This window comes from Castor canadensis, chromosome 7 (assembly GCF_047511655.1).
Source record: "Castor canadensis chromosome 7, mCasCan1.hap1v2, whole genome shotgun sequence".
Classification (NCBI taxonomy): Eukaryota; Metazoa; Chordata; class Mammalia; order Rodentia; family Castoridae; genus Castor; species Castor canadensis.
Window position 1 is genome coordinate 494,888 of NC_133392.1, and position 22,063 is coordinate 516,950.

Genomic DNA, 22,063 nt, shown 5'->3' on the forward strand with positions numbered 1-22,063 from the left:
AGTGCCTGCCTTGTCCAGCTCCGTGGCTGTCTACACCAGTCCTAGGGTGGGCAATACAGCTAGCCCTAGTGTGACAATACCCTGCCAGGATGTCCTGCTCTGGTCATGTTTCCAACTAAGCTGCCCCTTCCTACTGAATTTCAAAAAAAATGTTCTAAAGTGGATTTCAAAATCCAGTGTGTCTTTTTGAAAATCTAGTTCTAAACCTCTGCCCCAGGTGGGCTCAGGCAATGAGGAAGGGCTTGGGAGGAGTAATAACCAGAGGTAAGCCCTGGGGGCTATCCTACAAGATGAGATTCAAGGTGAGTGGCTCAGCCACAGTGCCTGGTGAAGGGGCACAGCAGGGCACCTGGGGTGCTTGCTGCTTTGGCCACAAACTGCTACTTCTGATCCACACATGTTTGGTCTTGACTGAGTCAACATTGCCAGGTACCACAGGAGAGATTTCAGACTGAACAGAGAAGCTCACTGGCCTGTAGCCAACGTCCTAGAAACTGTCCACAGCCTTCCTGCAGCCCTTCCAGGTGGTCACTGTATGTCTGGGGGGGGGGGGTGGAAGGGGGCGAACCTGCAGTATCTACCATCTCCCCAGCCCTCCCACAGCACCTGCTAGTGGAGCTGGCTAGGAGTCTGTCTTGTGGCTTCCTTTGGAGGAGGTGGATTTTGTCATGTGCCAGCTCACAGTGGCCCTACTTTGTCCTGGCTTTGGAGTATAAAACCCTGTTAGTTGAACTTCACCTGTATTGTCCTTGCTGTGAGTGGTTTGGCTAACTCAAGCAATAGTGCATACTGGCAGCAGCTTTGGGTTTTGTCTAATGTGATTCACATGATGTGTTGCCTTGAACTGCCAGTGGCACCTTACCACATAGGAGCAAGGAAGAGAAGTAAAACTGCCAGAAGTGATCTAAAGTCCTGTGCGGGCAGAAGCCCCCCTTGCTGCTCAACTTGGCCTGGGATGTCCAGCACTGGGCACCCTGGGGCAGCATGTCACCTCTGTGAGACACCCAAACATTTGGGCTACCATTGCTATGTTTCTGACTTTGTGCCATCCATGTCGGGGCAGTAGTGTGATAGTATTTCTGTGCTCCAGCTTAGCCCTTTCTGCCTAGTCCCCAGTATAAAATCCAGGGCCCCAGCCCAGCCCTACCCGTCTCCCTCTCTGGCTCATCAGAGAGAGGCCAAGCTGCCAAGCCCTACTGAGGGGTCAGTGGCACCCCTTCCCCCTTACTTTGCTCCTGGTGGGGGCGGATCTGGGGAGGCTGTGCGGTTGGCCCACACCTGGACCCAGGAGGCTGAACCGCAGTGTGTGGGGTGTTACCTCAAAGAGCAAATAGGCTTGGCCAAGGTCCCAAGAGTCCTGGGTTCCCCGGGGAACAGATCCACCTGGAGAAGGTGAGAGCCAGACCACAGTGGGGGTGCTGCAAACTCTGGTTCTTGGGCAGCCCCACTCTAAGAAGGGTGTTAAGGGCAGGAGCCAGGGCTGTACCCTGAACACCCATAGGGACCCCTACAGCAAGGCTGGGTCAAGCCTTAAAGGAGCAGCCAAAGCAGCCTGCATGCCTGCCATCACCTGTCTGGGTCCTCCCCACCTTCCTCTCCCCGGTGAGGCCTTAGAGCCTGGTGGTGGAGGGAGTACCACCTCCCACAAGGTGGGTCATATACCCACACTGCCACTTCTTGTCTCTGATGAGACTTTGTTCCCCGGGAAGTGAAGGGGGAGGGAGATTCCCACCTCTTGAAACCTGGCAGGCAGTTTCTTACAAGTCACTTCCTCTCCAAGAGTCACCTCCGTGCAGCTGGACCCACCCAAGGAGCCTCCAGAGCTCTGGCAACTCCTCCAACTCCTCCAGCCCCGTCAGTTCAGTCCACAATTAAGGGGGGAGCCAGAAAAAAAAAAGAACCCTCAGGGATACAGGGAAGCTACGTGGGAGGGGACACGGTCCCACAGGATGCTCTGGAGCTATGGGCGCCAGGGGGCAATGGGAGGGGCGCCCCGCTCCAGGTGACAGCGGCCCGCCCCGGGGCCGTGCGATTGGCCCGCTCTGATCTCTGGGCGGGGCGCGAGTAAAGAAATCCCCGCCGGACACCCCGGGACCCCAGCTTCCCGCGGAGTCCTCCTGGGCAGGACCTGGCCTTACCCGAGCTGCCACCATGCGTGGCCTCAGGTTCTGGCTGCTCTGCGCTCTGTGGCCACAGGGTGAGTGGTGCGCGGCCGATTTCAGAGCCTCCTCCGGGGTGCGGGGCGGGGTGGCCCTCCAAGTGGCCTGCGTGCCCGCCGGGTGACCTAGCCTCCCTTGGGCTGATCTGGGAGGATGGGTGCATGGGTGGTCACTCAGCTGAGAGGCCTGGGTGCCATAGAGGCTAGAGGGAGGAACCTTGAAAAGTGAAGTGGAAGAGAAGTTGGCTCCTGGGGCGTTTCCCTGGCTGCTTGTCTGGGAAGGACCCCGGGCACCCAGCAGGGGTGGAGACCACCAGGCAGCTCCCCTGGCTGCGGGAGGAGCCCCAGCTTGAGGGCTCTCCTGTGGGGCCATGTGGGCTTGTCCACTGCGACAGGACACTACAGACCTGCAAGGAAGGAGCTCAGAGTTGCGGGGTGGGGGGGGGTCTCCCTAGCCAAATAAAGACCTGTCTCCCACTGGGTGGGGCCTGGTGGACTGCTGCTCCAGCGGCCAGGGCTGGAACTTCTCACTCCTGGAGGTTTGGGAAATGATGATCGAGGAGACAAACCCTCTCATGTAGGTGGTCTCCAAAACTGGACCTGCCCTCTGGTCTATTGTTGGAACCAGGGAGATTTTGGTTCTGGAAGGGAAAAGCCTGGGGGTTATGCTGCCTGGTTCACCAATTAGATGTGCTTTCCTGAGCAGAAAAGGTGAAAAGGTGTCAACGATAAGTGCCGGGCAGCCAGACCTTCCCCCAGGTCCTGTGCATCCTCCCTGAGATGGGTCCAGGTGGGCTCCTGGACGCTGGGTGTGTGGGGTTCAGTCGGCTCTCCCCCTGGTGCAGGTCCTATGCTGTTTTAGGCACAGAGCACTTACCTGGGCCCTGGGGCCAGATCTTCCAGTTTCTGGGTGATTTCCCCTAGAGGAGGGGCAGGCCCACACTGGGCCTGACAGCTGCCCAGGGCAGGATGGTCCCTGCTGTGTCTGTTGACCCCCTCTCTCCCACAGCAATCACCCTTGGTTCCTCTTTGCCCCATGTGGAGCAGTACGATGTAGTGTGGCCCCGGAGGCTGCCTGGACCTCGTGCCCGCCGAGCCCTGCCCTCCCAGTGGGTAAGTCTCTGCTGTCCATCCACCTGGCTGGCCACTCAAAGCCTGTTTGTGTAGAAGGGTTGAGTGGGGCATCCAGGGCTGTCCTCCACAACTCCAGGGCTTGAGGACCGACCCTGAGGGGTCATAATCCCCTTTGGCCTATCTGTGCTTGCAGGCTTGATCACAGTCCAGCCCTCCTACTCACTTTCTTCCTTTCTCCTACCCCACCTTGTGGCAGAGCCTGAGGCATTCAGGGTGGCCACTGGGAATCTCTGTGCCTTACCTTCAGGAGCTCTTCCAGCCCAGCCTGGAGGGGCCACTGGCCTCAGGAAAAGGACAGGCATTATGTGGCCCAGGCCACTCCCCAGTTTCACTTGGCAGGGGCTAATCAGCCAAATTCCTCTTGAGTAGCGGGTTGGCTCACCACAGGTCTATGCGTGTGTGTGTGCCGTGACACAACTTCCTGGGCCTCTAGGTTGACCTGGGATTCCCCAGGTCTAGGAGCTAGAACGGCCCCGTGGGCTGTGGGGAAGACTCCTGGCCCTGTCCTTTTTCAGTGTCCGGGAACCTGCCATCTGCTACGCGGGGCTCTTGCCCCAGCCGGGGGCATGCACACACTGTCATGTAGACTTGAGCTCTTGTGTGTGGGCTGGAGGGCATGTATCAGAGCAGGGTCACAGGGTGACCTCAGGTACCACCCCGCAACCACCAGGGATGGGCACCAGGCTACCTTAGGATAGGTGGCACTGAAGGGGCCTGTGTGCCCCACCACTACCTCCCACCTCCTCTGCTGCCTTGGCTTTAGGGGCTGCCTGGCCGGGGCTGCCACTCCCACCCTGCTTCCTCTGGGAAAAGGTGTCATCCCCGTTACTTTTATGGACACATGGAGAAACTGGGGCCTGGAGGGCTGAGGAGTCCCGTGTCTTTCTGGCCTACTATCCATCCAGAACAGCCTGGGCTGATCCCAGCCACCTTCTGTTCAGCCTGAGGCTGACAGGACCCAATGGTCCCCTGGGGACTCTGCTGCCTGAAGCCCTGGCTTAAAGCTGGAAGCCACTCACTCACTCTGAACCCCTCACTCCCTAATCCAGGAATTGTACCCGGAAAGCGTGAGCTATGTCCTTGGGACTGGAGGACAAACCTTCACCCTGCACCTGCGGAAAAATAGGTAAGCAGGGTCTGGCCTTCAGGTTGGTCCCAGGCTGAGCAGGTGGTACAAGCTCCTGCATTCTGGGAGCCTCCTGATATGGGAGGCTCAGGGTGAGATGAGGCCAGTGAGCTCCAGTGTTCTCTTCCAGGGATCTGCTGGGCTCTGGCTACACAGAGACCTACTCTGTTGCCAATGGCTCCGAGGTGACAGAGAAGCTTCATGGACAGGTATGGAACCAAACTGCCCTCCCTAGGCTGGCGGAGTCATGGCAACAGACTTGTGACCCCTCTCTTGCTCCTTCTGCAGGACCACTGCCTCTACCAGGGCCATGTGGAAGGGCACCAGGGCTCGGCAGCTAGCCTCAGCATCTGTGCTGGCCTCAGGTGCGTGTTGCAGACCTGGGCAACACGCCCTTACCTACAGAAGGGTAAACTGAGGCAAAGAATAGAGGAGAATGGAGCCTTTCCTGCACTTGTGTGTTCAGAAGGCCCTGTTAGGAGTTACAGCCCAGCAAGTCTGTAGAAAGGACAGCTACATGCCCTCCTACCTCTTGTGTCCATGGTCCTGGGTGTGTGTGTGTGGTGGGGGTGGGGGAATGGGACTGTGAGCACCAGACTAGAGCCTCCTGACCTCACAGATGGGCAGGTGAGGATGGACTGTTGATACCTACTGTTCACCTGGTTCCCTTCTCAGGGGCTTCTTCCAGGTGGGCTCTGCTGTCCACTTGATTGAGCCTCTGGATGGGGGCAGTGAGGAAGGGAAGCACGCAGTATACCAGGCCAAGCATCTGAAGCAGAAGGCTGGGACCTGTGGCGTCAGCAACACCAGCCTGGACAACCTCCTGGGCACTCGGGTCTTGGCAGCCTTCAGACCTCAGCCCCGGGTGAGCAGCTTCACCCCTTGCCTGGTCAGTCCTTCACAGGCCCCTTCCTCGGGCCTGGACATCACTGTGTGCAGCCCTGAGCTGACCCCATACAAGGTGTGGAGGCAGCATTTTTCTACCCTGAACTGCCTGGACAGTGACTCCCAACACTAATCCAAAACTGGGCTCTGGGGTGAGTTGTGACCAGCAAGGCTGACTGGCTTCTTCCCCAGCACTGGCCGCAATCCCAAGAGACCCGCTATGTGGAGCTGTATGTAGTCACAGACAGCAGAGAGGTGAGGGGTCCGGGGTCCAGGGGGGCTGGTAGGCTGGAATAAGGTTGCTGGACCCAGCCTGAAGGTCTTGTGTCCCCAGTTCCAGCAGTTCAGGACCAGAGAGGCTGTGCGCAAGCGGGTGCTGGAGGTGGTGAACCATGTGGATAAGGTGAGGTTATGTCCACCTGCAGGGGTCCCCTCTAGGGCTGTAGGGGTCCTCCCCGTCAGGGCTTCCAGGTCCCCCAGCAGGGGCTTTATTTGGAGCTTGAAAGGCCCAGGTGTGCAAGCACCTGGAGAGAAGGTATGCAGCTAAGTGGGGTGGGTGGAGCAAGACGGTCAGCCAGGAGAGGGGCTGATGAGGGCTCCATGCTGAACTCAGGTCCCGGCCAGTGCCCATGTCCTGTGCCCCCAGCAGAAGATACGATGTGGTGCCCTTGCCCACCACCCAACCCTGGCTGACCTTCCACAGTGTGGCTTGACCCTGGGGTTCTCGTCCTCTGCAGCTGTATCAGAAACTGAATTTCCGTGTAGTTCTGGTGGGCCTGGAGATCTGGAGCAGGGACAAGTTCCACGTCAGCCCTTATGCCAATGTCACACTGGAGAACTTCCTGTCATGGCGCGAGCGGGACCTGCTTAGCCGACACCCCCATGACAACGTGCAGTTCATCACGTGAGTGGTCAGCCAGCTGCGCCCACCTCAGCTGGGCAAGCAAGCTTTGGCCACCCAACCTCTATGTAGCCGGGCCTCCAGGACAGAGTCACGCAGGGACGAGAAGGGGCAGGTAGCCCCTTCTCCAGGGCAGTCATGTCATGTTTGATTCCAGGGGGCTGGACTTCTTCGGGACCACCGTGGGACTAGCCAGGGTGTCTGCGATGTGCTCCCGGGACTCGGGGGCTGTGAACCAGGTGAAGGGAGGCCCCACTGAGATTTGCCACAGCTTGACGGTGGCTGGGCAGAGTCTGAGTTGGGCATGTAGGGGGCATCAACCCAGGTCCCCAGCACACACTGGAGAAGCCACCTCCTCTGAGGACCAATTTGATGTCTGCTTTTGTACGTTGAAGGTGTTGTAGGCAGGAAGCTCCTGAGGGCTGATGGTGAGGGCGGAGGGCCTGGGGGAACAGTTGAGAGGCAGCACAGCGAGCACACCTGTCCCCACAGGACCATAGCCAGAACCCCATTGGCGTGGCATCCACTATGGCCCACGAGCTGGGCCACAACCTGGGCATGAACCACGATGAGAATGTCCCTGGCTGCTACTGCCCTGTGTCGTCAATGAGCGGCGGCTGCATCATGGCGGGCAGCCTCAGGTGAGGTGTCTGGGGCGGGGCAGGTGGGAAGAGAGGTGGCAAGTGGCTCTTCCCTGACAGTGACACCCCTGCCCTCAGCTCCGTATTTCCCAGGATATTCAGCAGGTGCAGCCAGAGTGACCTGCAGTCCTTCATGGAGAAGCCGCACACCACCTGCGTGGCCAACGCCCCAGACCCCGACCGGCTGGTGGGCGGCCCTGTGTGCGGGAACCTGTTTGTGGAGCGTGGGGAGGAGTGTGACTGCGGTGCCCCTGAGGTGTGTCCTGCTCGTCCCCCGCATCCCCTGCTCCATCAGCGTCCGTGTGGGGGCCATGCCCTCTGTCCTTGTGTTTAGGCTGGCCTCCCAGGCTCGGTGTCCTGTACGCTCACAGTGTATGCATGGCCCTCAGGGCTTACAAGTCACCCCTGTCATCCTTTGATCTTCCAACAATCCCTAATGGAGTCAGAGGAAGAGAGAGAGAGTAGCCACGGGCTCTCCCAGGCATCAGTGGTGGCTGGTTTTCCTGGAGCAGACGACTCCGCCCAGGGTGCAGCTGTTCAAATTGTTGTCCCCCACCAGGACTGTCAGAACCCCTGCTGCAATGCCACTACCTGCCGGCTGGTCAAGGGGGCTAAGTGTGCCCATGGAGCCTGCTGCCACAAGTGCAAGGTGAGCTGAACCCTGTCTTGGACCCCAGCCACGCCCAGGGCAGCAGGAAAGGACGCCGGTGCCCGTAAAGGCATCACATGGGCCTGTTCCATGGTGAGCTTCTCTGTGGGACCAGGTGAAACCGGCAGGTGAGCTGTGCCGCCCCCAGAGAGACGAATGCGACCTGGAGGAGTCCTGTGATGGCCAGCATTCAGCATGCCCCGAGGATGCCTTCCGGGAGAATGGCACTCCCTGCCTTGGGGGCTACTGCTTTAATGGGAGCTGCCCCAGGATGACCCAGAGGTGTCAAGAACTGTGGGGGCCAGGTGAGATGGGTGTGAATGCAAGAAATGGGATCAGCTCTGGGGTGGCCATAACCTCAGCCAGGCTAACCTCTGCTGGCCCCACAGGTGCCCGGGTTGCAGATGACACCTGCTTCACCTACAGCATCCCTCCAGGCTGCAATGGCAGGATCCTCCCCAGCGTGGGCGGGTGAGCATCAAGGCAGGACTGCTAGGTGTCGGACACAGGATGTTCCCATTGGTTGGGCCAGCCCAAGGGGTCCTCCCCACAGAGGAGTCCTGCTCTGTGAGGCAGGTGGCTCTCTGGGACTCTACCCTGCCTTCCAGACCCCAACATGAGCACATCGTCATCATGGGAAAGAAGGCAGGCAGGTCCTGAGTCTGTCTCCTGCAGCGCCCTCGCCCTGAGCACATGCCCAGCACAGCTTCAAATGTGGCCTGTCCTCTGTCCACAGGGCCAACAGATGTGGTGTCCTATACTGTACAGGGGGGCAGAAGCCCCTAGAGCGTGGCTCCTGCACCTTCCCTTCCTACCAGGGCACCTGCCAAGCTCTCCTCATGGACAGCAGCACTGAAACATATGAGCAAGTGCTTGAGGGCACCAAGTGTGAGGAGGGGAAGGTGAGCTGGGCAGTACCCAAAGATGGCTAGGGCTGCAGAAGCCCAAGTGTGCCCCCACATGGGTCCCCACCACACAGCCCTCCACAGACCATTTCCAAACTCAAGTGTCAGCTGGCAGGTGCCTGTGGGCAGGGTCCTCTACAGCTTTAGGCGGTCCCATATAGCAGTTTGGAGACCACCCTCCCCAAAGCATGCCCAGGGCCCCTAAGTTCAGTCAGCCCAGCACCTCCCTCATGGCTGAGGCCTGCCTCAGATGGCTGAGGTGGGTCACCCTGTTCACGGCACCATGCTAGACCCCAGATGGCTGAGGCAGGTCATGCTGTATGTAGTTACTTGGCTTTCTCTCAAGCTTACCCTTTGGGTTTTGAGGACTGCAGGGTGGGCTGGAGGTCCAGACCAGCTGCCCAGAAGACACCCTTACCCCCGCCCGCCCTGGTCCTCCAGGTTTGCCATAAAGGGCGCTGCCAGGATGTCCATGTCCTCAGATCCAAGAACTGCTCTGCCCAGTGCCACAACCATGGGGTAGGTGATGGCCTTGAGGGATGGCGTGACCCTTGCTTGGTGCCTCAGACCCAAGGCTGCTGCCATTGCCTGCGTGTCTGATGGAGCTGGTGGCAGAGGCACTCTGGGTGCAAGGGTAGAGGCATAGACCAGCCCATGGGTCCTGTCAGTGAGGGTTTCATCAGGACCTCTCTGGGGCTAACATGGGACGGGTGCCCTCTGCACATGAAGCCTGTGGCCACTGGACAGTGTGGTCAATGGGGAGAGCCCCTGATAATGGCACACATGGGCAGGGCACAGGGCCCTTTTGGGCTGGGCTGGCCTAGGACTCTGGTGCTGCTGCCTGGTCCACTGCCTTGCAGGCTGCCCATCCCTGAGACCTGGCTGTCCCTCCAGGTGTGCAACCACAAGGGGGACTGTCACTGTGATGCAGGTTGGGCCCCACCCTACTGTGCAGAGCTGCTGGCAGATGTGCACACAGGTAGGGCCCTGGGAACCAGGAGAGGTGGTGTTCAGGGGATGGTTTCCAGCCCCAAGCACCTGACCTGAGGATGGCCAGGAGGGAACCCAGATCCCCACCTCGTAGAGGGGACTGAGAGCAGGGCCCTGCTCAAAGCAAGGCTGGCCATCCTCAGGTGAGGTCGTCTAGCCTTTCTTTGGCCCAGGAATTCTAGGCCACTGCCCCCACAGTGTTTTCCTCTCCAGTGGCCACTCAGCGTGTGGCTGTCCACAGCACTACAGCCTTGGCACTGTAGGCCTGGGGAGCCCCTCCACCACGTCTTCTGATTCATTGCCAAAGAGCCAGGAACACTGGTGTAATGTACCGGGCCGTCTGCCAGGGTCCTCCGACCTTTGGCTATTTGTGGGTGTGGGGCAGGAGCCCTCGGGGTCCAGTACATGGCCAAGGTTATGTCTCCTGAGGGTCCTCCCACCCCTGGCCTGGCTGGTGTCCAGCCCCGGCTGACATGAGGCCGTGTGTCCCATAGCATCTGGGAGCCTCCCGGTCAGCGTGCTGGTAGCCCTGGTGCTCCTGGCAGCTGTGATGGTCATCTTGGCAGGTGTCATCATCCACCGCAAGCCTTGGAGCAGTGTCCAAAGGAGGTGAGAACATGCTGGTTGTGACATGTCTGCGTGTGAGACAAGCACTTCCTACTCTCAGCACTGTTGGGAAATGGTCTCCACTGTTGTTTGAGGAAGAAAAAACCACTGCTTTAGGCAGAAGTCCCAGATGGGGGTACTCGGGACTCTCCAGGCATTAGGCAGACCTAGGCTAGAAGCCCAGGAGATTCCCAGGATTCACTAGGCTCAGAAGTCTACTCAGCCCTTCCTCTCACAGGCACCATAATGAGACAGTGTGGGTGACAGGTTGGGGTATGGTAAACACAGAGAGGTCAGACTGAACTCCCCCACCCCCCAGCCTGGGCCATGTCTACCCCACTAGGCACCCACTGTGCCCTGGGCCAGGACTTTGGTTCCCAAGCCAGCTACAGCAGGGCAGGCTTACCCAGGGCCTCTTAGTGCCTCCCCAGCTGTTGCTGGGATCCCCAGGACACATCGTCACTACCTAGTAGGAACCTGCACATTGATCTGAGCCTGCACACCTTGCAGCCTGTGCGGGTCCTCCAGAGCAGAAACCCCAGCCAGACTTGACGTGGAGGGGGGACCCCCATGCCCCCCTTGTCCCTGGCCAAGACCCTAACTACACTATTGCCTATCTTTCTCCTCAGGAATGTGGCACCCAAGACTATGGGGCTCTCCAACCCTCTGTTCTATGAGAGGGGCAGCGGTATGCCAGTCAAGGGCAAGATCCCAGGCACCCCAGAGCTGACCTCGACCACCAGCAACAGCCAGCCCCCCAAATCCACCGTGACCCCGAAGAGGCCTCCTCCTGCCGTAAGTGCTGTTCTCTGATAGGTTCATGGGGCTGAAACAAGGGGACACCCAGACCCCCCCATACCTTCTGTCCTAGGATGTGACCCAGTGGGGATGATAAAGCCCTTTTGTGTAAATTACGTCATATGCCCTGCAGTGGCCTGAGGTAGTGTGAAGGCTATGATCACTCAGTGGAGAAGTGGGGGACTGATCTGCATTTGGATCTGCATTTGGAATTTGAACTTGAACTTGTGGCTCTGGGGGTTCTCAGCCTTGGGTTCTGAAAGGAGGACACCACTGCTGTTCCCTAGCTCTGGGATTGGGAGGAATGGGCCATGCATCCAAGCTCGAGCAGTGTCAGTATGGGGGGCTGCAGCATCACTCCCTATCACATCCAGAAGGCTTCATTTCCCCCTTCCATGTGGGTCCTGGAGCTGGGGGACTTGGTGGCTGTGGGGTGGGGCTCAGCCTTGCTCTGTAGGTCCAGACTCACAGTCCTGTCCTTCAGCCTGCAGCTGCCATATCCAGTGTGCCTCTTCCAGTTCCTATCTACACCCAGCAGGTACCTGATCAGGTGAGCCCTGGTGGGGCAGTCAGGCATTCTGGAGCCATCAAAGCATCCTTGGAGGCAGGGGCCGGGTGGGGGGGCTCCTGTGAGCCCAGACCAGGGAAGTGACCACTGCACAGGGAAGGCGGGTCAGCCAGGCTCTCCTGGATCTTAAACAGAAGAACCTAACCACAGATGCAGTGAGCCTGGGAGAAAGAAGGTACAGTCCTGACCTTCAGCCTCGGGCAGGCTGGTCAGTGGGTCCTGACTCCTCTTCCTTCCCCACCAGGTCAGACCTGCTCCGCCCACCAAGCCCCTCCCAAAGCTGAAGCCCAAGCAGGTAAGAGGACGCAGCAGTAAGGATACCCTCCCCTCCTGCTGTCTGCTGTCCAGTTGCCCTAGGGACCGGCCAGCCCCGCAAACCAGCCAGCCCTTGGGAGGCAACTTTGGGAGTTCTCTCAAAGTGCAACTCACTGGAGCCACAAGCAAGTCAAGTCTGGGTTAATTTTCCCATGCCTCCTCCTTGCTCCCAGCATGGACTCTAACCTGGAGCCCTTCTCCCAGCCCCAGTCTCTCACTCCTTGGAGCCTGTGGGACACACCTGCCCACCTAAGAATTACTAGTTGTCTCCCTGGCAGGCCACTGTCCACCTCTGTGGTGGATCACAGGGGGCTTGTGGTGGGCAAGTGGGGGCTGGAAAAGGCCCTAGAGTGGTGGGCTCAGGAAGATCCCCAGGGGCAGCTTGAGTGAAGCTTGAAGGGTGAGTGCCTGTTCTCTTGCTCTGACCTTTTAGTTTTGAGCAAATTATAGATTCACAGAGAAGTTACAGAAATAGTGCAGAGTCCCTGCATCCCCTTCATCCAGCCTCCTCCATGTCCAGATGTGCAACCTTAGTTGCATCTGCCCGTTAGTTAACGAGCTGGCATGTCGGACCTTGCCCACTTCTCCTGGCCTGGCCTGCAAGGCTCTCGGTCCTGGGTTGCACTTTGGAAGTGCTGGTTCACAGTTTTGTTAAGTGCCCCTCAATTTGAGTTTGTTGACTTTGAGTGGATGGAGGCAATGCTTTTTTTTTTTTTTTTCCTTTGGCAGGAATAGTGTGGAAAGCCCTGGGGAGGAAAAAATGCAGCCCTGGGGCTTGGGGACTGGGGACCTTGTGTCTTATGCGAGGGTTGTGACACATGGCTTAGTGGTGGCATCTGGTGAGCTAGCTTTGTGGTGAATGAATGAATTGTCTAAAGGAGGTATTTGGAGACTCTCACAGTCGTACCTCTCTTTAAACTTTGACACACTATGTTAGCATCCTCGGGTGAATTTGGTCCCCAACAATTTTAACTGTGGTGTTTGCTCAGTAGGATTTTTCAATTTCTCTTTGTCCTTTTTTACTTTTTATTTTGAACTAACTTTAGACTTACGTGAGTTGCAGAACTCATCCTATGAGGGGTCTTGACAGGCAGAATGAGGGGCGGTGAAGTAGGCAGAGAGATTTCTGGGTGAGAATGAGGAGAAGCCAGGCAAGGAGAAAGGCTGGGTTAGAGTCTGCAGCTGAACTGTGCCTCGCTGGAGGCAGAGAGGAGCCGGGCCCACCCAGTATCCCTGCGAGAAGCATGTGCCACCTGGACAGGCACATGTTTTAGTGGTTAATTAATTCTCAGCTGTTGAACTTGCAGAGAAGACCCACATGCTAACAATTTAGGAGCCTTTCAGGGTAATGGGGGGGTGCGGTTGAGACTGTGAGATGGTTTGGACAGCCGGCCCAGGACTGGGGGGCTTTGTCCTTCCTGCAGGTAGCCATGGAGAGTTTCTTGCAGAGCTGAACTAAGGCAGAAGCCTGCAGCTGGGGGCAGGGTGTGGAGGTGTCCTCCATCAGCTGTGTCTGCTTCCTTCCAGGTCAAGCCAACCTCCGCACCCCCAATGCCACCAGTCAAGCCCAGGGTTGGAGGGGCCGTGCCTGGATTGACTCAGGTGAGCCCCCTAGGGTGGGTCCACCCCTGCTGGCTGACTGTGGGGGGGGGTCTTTAAATTACCGCTTGGTAAACTTCGGTGATTATCTAAAAACGGAGAACTTGTCAGCTAGAGATTTATTTTGATGTATGCTTTATAATCTGTCAGAGGACTTCTTTTGCTGCTTCCACTGGCTATCAGTTTTGCCTTTTCCTGTCCTCTGTATGAAGTGTTAGCTATTAACATGACAGCCATCATCTACCATCACTGTGCGGTCAGTGAACACTGACCGCACACCTGCTACATTGCACCCTTTGCAGCAGGTGGTTTTTAATGTCCGTTCTCTTTTCTTCCTCCAGGTGGTTGATGGCCCAAAGGCTGCCCTGAAGCCCCCTGTGCAGAGGAGGTGACCGGCCACCTCCTGGAGCCCCGCGGGGCATCTGCGAGCCTGTGGAGGTTTGGAGAAGCGGGGCTCCCGTGAACTGTCCCTAGCGGCCAGTGCCTCTCAGCTCAGGGCTGGGGCTGGTCCCTCAGCCGCTGTTCTGACCTCGGAATGAATCCGCCTGAGAGCCGTTGTCCGGCGGGGCCGGTGGCCGCAGGTGGCCACAGTCCCTCTCCCGGCCTCGGCCAGCTTAGCCCGGCGTCCGCAGCGGCGAGGCCGGGAACCGCACCCGAGGACAGGCGGCCTGACACGAGTGTCCGCGAGGGGACTGGCCTGTCCACACCCGACTCCGAGCCCGTGACTCGGGGAGGAAGCGCTCAGGACTCCGCGTCACTTCGGGGACGGGGGCAGAATGGCTACCGGCCTTGAAACTTGGGGCGCACACTCAGGTTGAAAACTATTTCTCAATAAAGAGTTTGTATTTTGCCAGTGATCTGTCCACCAAGTTAAAGGGCGGGGACACCGCACGGAGCTAAACTACTGCCCACCGCCCCCTCATTGAACAGCGCACCGAAGTGCGCGGAAGGGCGGGACCGACCCCAGGACGCGCGCCGCCAGCCCCGGCCCCGCCCCGCCTCCCAGCCCCGCCCCTCCCAGACACGTCCTGCCCCGCCCCTTCCGGTCCCGTCTCCCAGCAACGGACCCACGCCTTCCGTCATGCCGGGTGCAGCCAGGCCGAGCCCCGCCGTCCTCTTGCCGCCGCCACCCGGCGCCCTCCGCTGCCTCTGCTCCTGGCTGGACCGGCTGCCACTCAGCCGCCCCAAGCGCCACCTGGCCCGGGACTTCAGCGACGGCGGTGCGGGCCGGACGCTGCCGGCGAGGAGGGCGGCGACCAGGGCTTGGAGGAGGGGGGCTGCCCCAGCCTTCCGCCCGCGTCCCCTAGGGGGGAGGGGTGGGGGCCACCCTTGCGTGCAGCCCTGAGCCTCTGGGGATGGGATGGGGAGTCAGCTCGAGCCTCCCGAGCAGGAGGGAAGGGAGCTGCCCGAGTCCAGCTCTGAGCCTCTGGGGGCGGGGGATCACCCCTGCGTGCAGCCTTGTGCTCCCTGCAGGAGCTCTTGTGGCCCTCTTAGCTCTTGGTCCCTCTTGAGATCCGTACATGCGTTCCCAGGGGTTCCTTAGACTAGCCTGTACCTCTTTCACGTGCACCTGGTGGCCGGGACAATAGCAGCATCTGATAGTACTAGCCAGGCAGTCCTGGCTCACCCTGTGCCCCCACAGTGCTAGTGGCTGAGATTGTGAAGCACTTCCACCCACGGCTGGTGGACCTACACAATTACATCCCTGCCTGCAGCACGGATCAGAAGCTAAGCAACTGGAGCCTTCTCAACAGGCAAGGGCTGGAGCGCCGCAGCCAGCTCTCTGAGGCTGGCACTGCCGGCAGCTCTCTCACAGCCCTCTGGGACAAGTTTCCCGCTGTGGGGCCCTTTCCCTCTAGTGCAGTTGCTGGCCACAGAGCCTAACCCTCAACCCAGTGTTCCTGGGGTCTCCCTGCCAGGACAGCCCGTCAACATGGGCCTGCTCCCCCAAAGGTTAATGGAGTTAGGCTCTGCTCCATATCACTGACTACCAGTAGAGAGGTCCCTGCCTTCAGTGGAGCCTAGAGCCTGTGGTTAACACATTAATCACAAAAATCACCAGAGTGTCAGGTGTGATAAGTGAACAACCAGCCAAGGGGTGGGAGAACCAGGGAGGGCCCTGAGGAGGTGACCATAGAGCAGTGGGGTGGGGGAGGCCAACCTGTGAGCACCTAGGGCTGCAGGATGGAGCTGTAGAATCCTTAGGGCCGTCTCAGGGGCCCTGGAGACCACACTGAGGACTAGACTTCCAGCCTGGATGGGGTTAGGGGCACAGCAGTGCCGAGACCCAGATACGGTGTTAGGAGACATGCATTTCAGAGGTGAGAAGGGCGAGGAGACCAGGAAGAGGTGAGGACAGCTGCCCTGACCCAGGGTTGAGAGGGCTTGGCTATGACTAGGTGTTGGCCCTGGTGATAAGGAGAGGTCAGATTCCAGGTACTGTGCAGATGGGTCAGCAGAACTTAACAGAGTAAAGGACAGCTGTCAAGAAGATGAGGACTACCAAGGAGAGTCCTTGAGATACCTTGCTTTATAGCATGAGGTGCTGAGAATCATGTGATCAATCCCCTGATGAGACGGCCACTGGGACAGGCATGAGGTGGTTACTGGGCCCCTGAGGGTGCAGGGCAAGAATGGGCCCTAGTCAGCTTCTCCCTCCAAGGAAAGTCAGGCACTTTCCTGTGGCCTAGTGCCTGGCCGTTGGGGGGCACTGCTCTGAGTGTGAGCCTCCACTGCCTTTGCAGGAAGGTCTTTCACAAGCTGCAGTTCTGTATCGCAGAAGCGGACATCCACAAAGTGGTGGCCAATGTGCCTGGGGCCATCGAGCCCATCCTATGTGCACTGAAGGAGAAGGTGGAGGCCAGAACTGTTCATGCAGACTCACACGGCATAGACGTATGTTCTGTGCAAATCTGTACAGGCTGCAAACCTGCTGCATCTGTTCCCATTGGCACTCGGTCAGATAATCTGTGAGAAAATGAAACAGAAATGAATGACGAGGAAGTCCCTGCTCCTGTGGTCCTGTGGTCCAGACTATAGCTAAGTCCACACATGAGACTGCATCCCCAGCTGTCCTGCTGGCCAGGGACTCTCCAGGCCCTCACACCCCTTCCCAGGCTGACCCACCTGCCTTGGAGCAGTGGAGACACTTTTATGATTGCTCCCTTTGAGACTGCAGCCCCACATGACCTGCCCAAGCCCTGCCCCCTCTCCTCTAGTTTGCTCACTGCCCCCCATCCCAAACGGGGACAAGGAACCACAGGCAGGTATTTTCACCCTGCCATGTCTCACTTCCAGAATCCAGGACTCTCCAGTGTGGATGCTGCCCGACCTTGGAGAGGACTCACCACCCAGACACATGCCAGTAAGACACAGACCTCTGATGTAGGCAAGGTCAGCCTGTCAGACCCTCCCTGGGCCTCCTGCAAGGGGCATCACTACATTCGCACAGACTTGGGCCCATGGTCTTCTGGCTCACACACCTGCAAAGGAGAATAGGTGTAGTCAGGTGCCTGACGCAGGGCCCAGTGGGCCAGCCTGCCTCTAAGGTGGGCAGCCTCGCTCTAGGCACTGAAGACGGTACCCTGGCTCCATCAATGCCTGGACAGAAACCCCCTGGGGGGGAGCCCATGGGCCATGTGCTGGCAGGAGTGGGGGAGTGGAGAGCGGTATCAGATTGGAATCAAGATCCTGCATGGTGATACCTGAGTCCACTCGACCTCTGTAGGCCGAGCCCCCAACCAATCCACCTCTCAGAGGCAGAGGTCTGGAGCTGATGGTGTCTCTTTGTCACGCAGGCCTGCAGAGCCCCCCAGCTCCCTCCAGCCTGAAGACCCTTCAGAATCAGAAGACAGGCTGCTGTGGAGGGTGGGCTCCCTCTCTCACTCTCCCCGTCCAACCTCTTCCCTCCCCATGGTCCCCTTCCTGAATTAAAGGCCAATGTCTGCCTTTCAGTCAGGACTCAGTAGAAGGGCCCTGGGAGCAGTTGGCCAGAGTCCAGCAGCAACTGGAGGACAAGGAGCAAGCCCTGGCCATTCTTCAGGAGACAGTCAAGGTATGGCCTACCTGGGTGCCTGGACACGCTGAGCTGCAGGATGGGGACGTAGAAGGACCTGCTACCTTCATTTTCACCATCCCCAATCCAATCCTTGGCTGAGTTTCTGCAGAGCTGGCTCCAACCCAGTGTAGGGTTGGCAGTGGGTGGGGTACACAGGGTTCTGACCAGGAGTATTCCAATAATACCCAGAAGCAGAAAAGAATAAGGTATAACCCCCACTATGTACTCATCACCAGCCTCACTGGCTTGTTCACCCTGGAGCCCATGTCCTGGGGCTGCAAACAAGGCACAGGCACCACCAGGAATGTGGGCCAGGACCCAGGTCGGAGAGCAGAAGGTGCTTTTTGCTGGGAAGCAGATGGGGTGGGGTGTAGCCTGGAGAGTTTCCTGCCTGTTCCCCCAGTCTGTACCCAGCCTCTTCCTTCTCCTCATCTTCACCAGCTGGGGGCCTCAGCCGGAGAGCCAGGGCCCCAGAAGCACCACTCACCCTGGGGATGCTTGTGAGCACTTAGATATGCAGTGCACACATGGCTCTCTGATGAACACCTGGTTCTGCAGTGCACACCTGGTTCTGGGATACACATCTAATTCTGATATACAGCTGGTTCGGGAGTACACATCTGAATCTCTGACATATACCAGGTTCTGGGGTGCACACCTGGCTCTCTGATATACACTGGTTTTTCAGTGCACACCTGGTTCTCTGAGTACATACTTGGTTCTGTGAGTGCACACTTGGTTCATGGGTATACACATGGGTCTCTGATGTGCACCTGGTTCTGTGGCGTACACTTGATTCTGCAGGCGCTCCTGTCCTGCTCTTTCATTGGGGACCTCAAGCGTTCCTGTGTGCAGGAAACCCCTTGATGCTTGTTCCCCCCACACCTTGGCAGCATTGGACCCAAGATGTTAGGGGGGTGGACAGGCTGTGTCAGCCTCGGGGTCTCGGGATCACAGAGGTTGCAGGAAATTGCAATGACATGCAGTTCCTGAGTGGGTACTGAATCTTCAGTTGTTTTCTTGAGAAAACAGGAAAGTGACATAACTGTGGCTTTTGATTTGCAGAAGGGCAATGCAGAGGAAGCAGTAAGCAGAACTGGAGCTGCTGCCTCTGTGGGTCATTTGCTGCCCCTGCTGTTCCCACTTTGGCTCTGGTCCACATGCTGTCTGAGTGAATCATAACTCTTTCTGAGACCTAGAGGGGAAACAGCTCAACTTGCCATTTAAGGGATGATCCAGTTGAGTGTTGTTTGCATAACCGTTGTGTACCTTGAGGTTGAAGAGACACCAGGTGGAGCCGTAGGGGATTACTGAGGGATGGCTGGCCCACATGGGGTGGGAGCAATCACTGCATAGGGCCTGCTCAGCCAACCAGACTCAGCAGCGCTGCCCTTTGAGTTTGTCATTGAGCAAGTGGCACCCGGAGGGTATCCAGGATATGAGCTATGTTGACCGAAGGTGGATGCAGTGATACTACCTGCGGGCTCAGGAAGGAGCCTTTGGGCTACTGTGAGACCGGCTCCACCCCAAACCCCTCATGCCCCTGTCCACACCCTTGGTCTTTGTTCTCCACCACTCTGCTGACCTTAGCATGGACACAGGGTTGGAGCAGACCAGGTTTTCCTAATCCTGAGAGGCGTGATGGGGGTCTGTGCTCCAGTGAGGGAAGGCTGGGGATGAGGCCATTCTTGAAGCAGGCATGGAGGGGCCAGAGGCACCCTAGCCAAACCCTCCTGTGGCTGCTGTACCTGAGACAGCATGGTCAGGGAGGTTTGGCCAGCTCTTTCTGTAGCTTCATTCTTCATTCAAGTTTTCTTAGGTCACCAGCTTTTGGAAGAAATCATTGATGTCCGAGTGCCTTTTGTCATTAGTCAGCCACTGATTGAGCACATGTGCCCTGAGTACCTGCCAGGTCCTGGGCAGTGAGCTCACAGGCATGTGGGATTCAGTCCCTGACCTGCCCCACATGTAACTGGTGTAATGGGAACAGACTGGCAGGCTGCAGGAGGCACAGAAAGAGGACCCCTCCTCCACCATGGCCGCTGACCCTTCGGGTCCCTTAGGCTCATTTCCTGTGGGACCTTCCCCATGGGACCTGCTGTCCATCTCTCCCAGTGTTTCTAGGAGAGGACCTTTGGCCTTGCCTCCAGCCATGTGGCCTTACAGAGGAACTGGCTGGACACTCATCCCCAGAGGAGGAAACTTCCCGGGTAGCCTGACTCTGGCAGACAGATGGGACTTCTCTGGATACGCCTATGTTCAAACTTGTGTGGTTTTGAAGATTTTACAGATGAAGGTGGTGAGGCTGGAGCACCTGGTAAAACTGAAGGACCTGCGGATTGGGGAGCTGATGAGACCTGGGGCTAATGGGCACCAGATCCCTGGAGCTGCCCGTCCCAAGTCAGCCAAACCCTGAGCCCAGCTGGAGCCTCCTGCTGCCAAGAGCTGCTTCTGTGTGGCCCTGCACTGTCTGGAAAGCTCAGAGTGAGACATCTTTGAACAGGGACAGGTGTGGACACAGGGTTGGACACAGATGTGGGTCTTGTTTCCTCAAGCCCTGATGTTTTATCATCATTGCATTTGAGAACTCTGATGTCCTGGTGTGTGCAGTGTCTAGGCCTTGGAGTAGCATTCAAGGGGGGAGAGAGACTGTCGTGGTCAGCCATGTGGCCTGGTGACAGCCATACTGGAGTGTGCAGGAAATTATGGTGACAGGACCCTTGGGAAGCTGCACCCATTGGGCCTTCCTACTGAAGGGGGATGTGAAGGTGGAGGAAGGCACTGAGAAAGCAGGCTGTACCTACCTCACCATCCTCTGAGGTGGTCTGGTCACTTGCTTTGCCCTGGAGACTTTGGGGGGGCTAAGTAGAGCTGGAACCTTGGCCCAGCTGCCTCTACAGGCCTCATCCTTCCCCAGCCCCAAGACCTGGCTGCTGCCTTCTAACCTCCAGGATGGCCCCTGGGGTTCTTGAGCATTGGTGTAGCCAAGATACTGCTGAGGTTGGAGGAAGCAGGGTAGGGCTGCATCCTGCTGGCCTCTGCACAGCTACCTTGTTCCTGTACCCACAGTGAGGATGGACTGGGCTCCCTCCCTCCACTGCCTTATCACCATTCTGTGGGGTCAGCCCTTCTTTCTCTTGAACCAAGTCCAGCCCCATGCAGGGTGTCAGGAAGTAGTGGTCAGAAGCAAGACTTGGATCAGGGTTTCAGAGCTGCCCAGGCAGCCATTTCCTCCCTGAGTCAGAGGCACTCCCAGCCCCTACCCACCCTACCCTGAGTCACTTTGCTGACGGCTTCTGATGACCAGCTCTCAGCTCTAGTCAGCTGTCTGGGGCAGCCTGGTGCTCAGAGCCTTGTTCAGGGCTGGAGTGGGAATGCCTCTAAGAGAGCAGCCCCCAGCCAAGGTGAGCTGCACATGACACCCATTGGTCCTTAGCATCAGAGCAGAGAAATCTTTCCTAAATCACTGCAAAGACCCCTGAAATGGGCGCTTCTGTAGCACAGTGCCAGATACACAGCCATCCTTGTAGCTGATGGGGGAGGGGCAGGAAATACTTGGGGACGGCCTGACCAAGAGGCTGAATTCACACAGGCCCAAACAGCTGCCTGCCCCAGGCCACGTCTGGGACTGTAGTGGCCCCGGCCTCTTCTGGTTCCCTAGGGCAGTGACAGCACAGGCCAGCTGTCTGCTCCAGGTACACGTGCATGGGCACATCATGCACAAACACGCGTGCATATGACCCAAGCAAGAGTGCACACAGCTGAGGGCTGCTCAGCTCCTCGTTGAGGTAGGAGGACAGGGTCCTGGCTACATTAAGTCTGGCCGTAAACAGAGGCCATTCGTGCATAGGTGTGACCTTGTGTGTAGCACTCACTGTATGCGCGTGTGTGGTGCTGTGTGACACCGGGAGCATGTAATACTGTGCAATGCACTGCATAGGAGTGCAGCTGTAACATGCCGTGTGACACGGTATGTACACGTGGTGTATGTGTGTGCAGCCCCGCGTGCTGGCCAGTGGGAGTACGAGACAGGCCAGGAGGCCAGGGTACTCTGGCTTCTGTGCTGGGATGATGTGCAGGGTGTCCTGACCTGGTCCAATACCAGGTCCAATACAAGTCTATAGGACTTGGTCCTATAGACTGGGCCTGCACCAGCTGCTGGACTTTGTGGTGGAGACAGAGATGTAGTTCAGAAAACAGAAAACAAGACCCAGCAGGTCATGCTCCCCGCTGGAGCATGTGCCTTGCCATGGACGCAGACAGGAGCAGTGGCACAGGAGGCCTCGGGTACCTGGATTCTGTCCTGGTGGGGAAGGGTGTGCCTGGGGTGCCACCTAGAGGAGGTGGCTGGGGCTGCAAGTGCAGGAGTGGCGGGAGGGACTGCAGAGCTAGGGAGTCCTGGGGCCTTTACAAAGCTGTGGACAAATGAACCACAGGGGCCCTGTGGGTTCCCCTGGCCAATTTTCCTGCACTTTGGGACAAACTCACTGCAAAGCCCAGCACAGAGGATCCTGGGTTCCTCTCTGGGGAGGGCAGACCCCAACACAGCACCTCCAATGCTTCTATAGAGCCCTTTTCTTCCATGCTGGCCGCTAGCCATGCCTCCTGCCCAGCCCCAGGGCCTCTTTCCTTGGGGACCGAGCCCTTCTGGCACCAAGACTGGCTTATCCTGGGGTCTTGGAGCCAGTGCTTCATGGGCCCCAGAGAGGTTTGCTGCCTGGGGGTTTCTGG

General features: G+C 58.0%; 2 protein-coding genes across 3 annotated transcripts; both read left to right on the forward strand.

Annotated features, from left to right (window-relative positions):
- Positions 1-1,898: 1,898 nt before the first annotated feature.
- On the forward strand, positions 1,899-14,132 carry Adam8 (ADAM metallopeptidase domain 8). 2 transcript variants are annotated; one of them, XM_020170430.2, is made up of 24 exons: positions 1,899-2,197; positions 3,168-3,271; positions 4,342-4,418; positions 4,549-4,627; positions 4,707-4,783; positions 5,094-5,283; positions 5,496-5,558; positions 5,638-5,706; positions 6,041-6,207; positions 6,362-6,443; positions 6,697-6,845; positions 6,924-7,101; positions 7,405-7,494; positions 7,610-7,799; positions 7,884-7,965; positions 8,231-8,396; positions 8,841-8,918; positions 9,294-9,378; positions 9,884-9,998; positions 10,625-10,790; positions 11,278-11,343; positions 11,606-11,656; positions 13,204-13,278; positions 13,617-14,132. In XM_020170430.2, exons 1-24 carry the CDS (start codon positions 2,152-2,154, stop codon positions 13,665-13,667), a joined length of 2,496 nt encoding a protein of 831 aa, XP_020026019.2. In that variant the 5' UTR covers positions 1,899-2,151; the 3' UTR covers positions 13,668-14,132. The 2 variants fall into 2 exon arrangements, with proteins under 2 accessions (XP_020026019.2, XP_020026020.2); XM_020170431.2 differs by having other exon boundaries at positions 9,956-9,998.
- A 218-nt stretch (positions 14,133-14,350) lies between these two features.
- On the forward strand, positions 14,351-20,601 carry LOC109690854 (sperm flagellar protein 1-like). The gene is made up of 7 exons (XM_074077987.1): positions 14,351-14,495; positions 14,918-15,029; positions 16,020-16,244; positions 16,332-16,639; positions 17,073-17,142; positions 17,230-17,329; positions 19,614-20,601. The coding sequence occupies exons 1-7, from the start codon at positions 14,357-14,359 to the stop codon at positions 19,746-19,748; spliced, it is 1,089 nt and encodes a 362-aa protein (XP_073934088.1). The 5' UTR covers positions 14,351-14,356; the 3' UTR covers positions 19,749-20,601.
- Positions 20,602-22,063: the final 1,462 nt, after the last annotated feature.

Coding starts and splice junctions, on each gene's coding strand:
- Adam8 (XM_020170430.2), top strand. CDS start 2,152: ATGCGTGGCCTCAGGTTCTGGCTGCTCTGCGCTCTGTGGCCACAGG. Junction 6,208..6,361: donor GACAACGTGCAGTTCATCAC/GTGAGTGGTCAG, acceptor GTTTGATTCCAG/GGGGCTGGACTTCTTCGGGA. Junction 8,397..8,840: donor CCAAGTGTGAGGAGGGGAAG/GTGAGCTGGGCA, acceptor CTGGTCCTCCAG/GTTTGCCATAAAGGGCGCTG.
- LOC109690854 (XM_074077987.1), top strand. CDS start 14,357: ATGCCGGGTGCAGCCAGGCCGAGCCCCGCCGTCCTCTTGCCGCCGCCA. Junction 14,496..14,917: donor CCGGGACTTCAGCGACGGCG/GTGCGGGCCGGA, acceptor GTGCCCCCACAG/TGCTAGTGGCTGAGATTGTG. Junction 15,030..16,019: donor AACTGGAGCCTTCTCAACAG/GCAAGGGCTGGA, acceptor CTGCCTTTGCAG/GAAGGTCTTTCACAAGCTGC.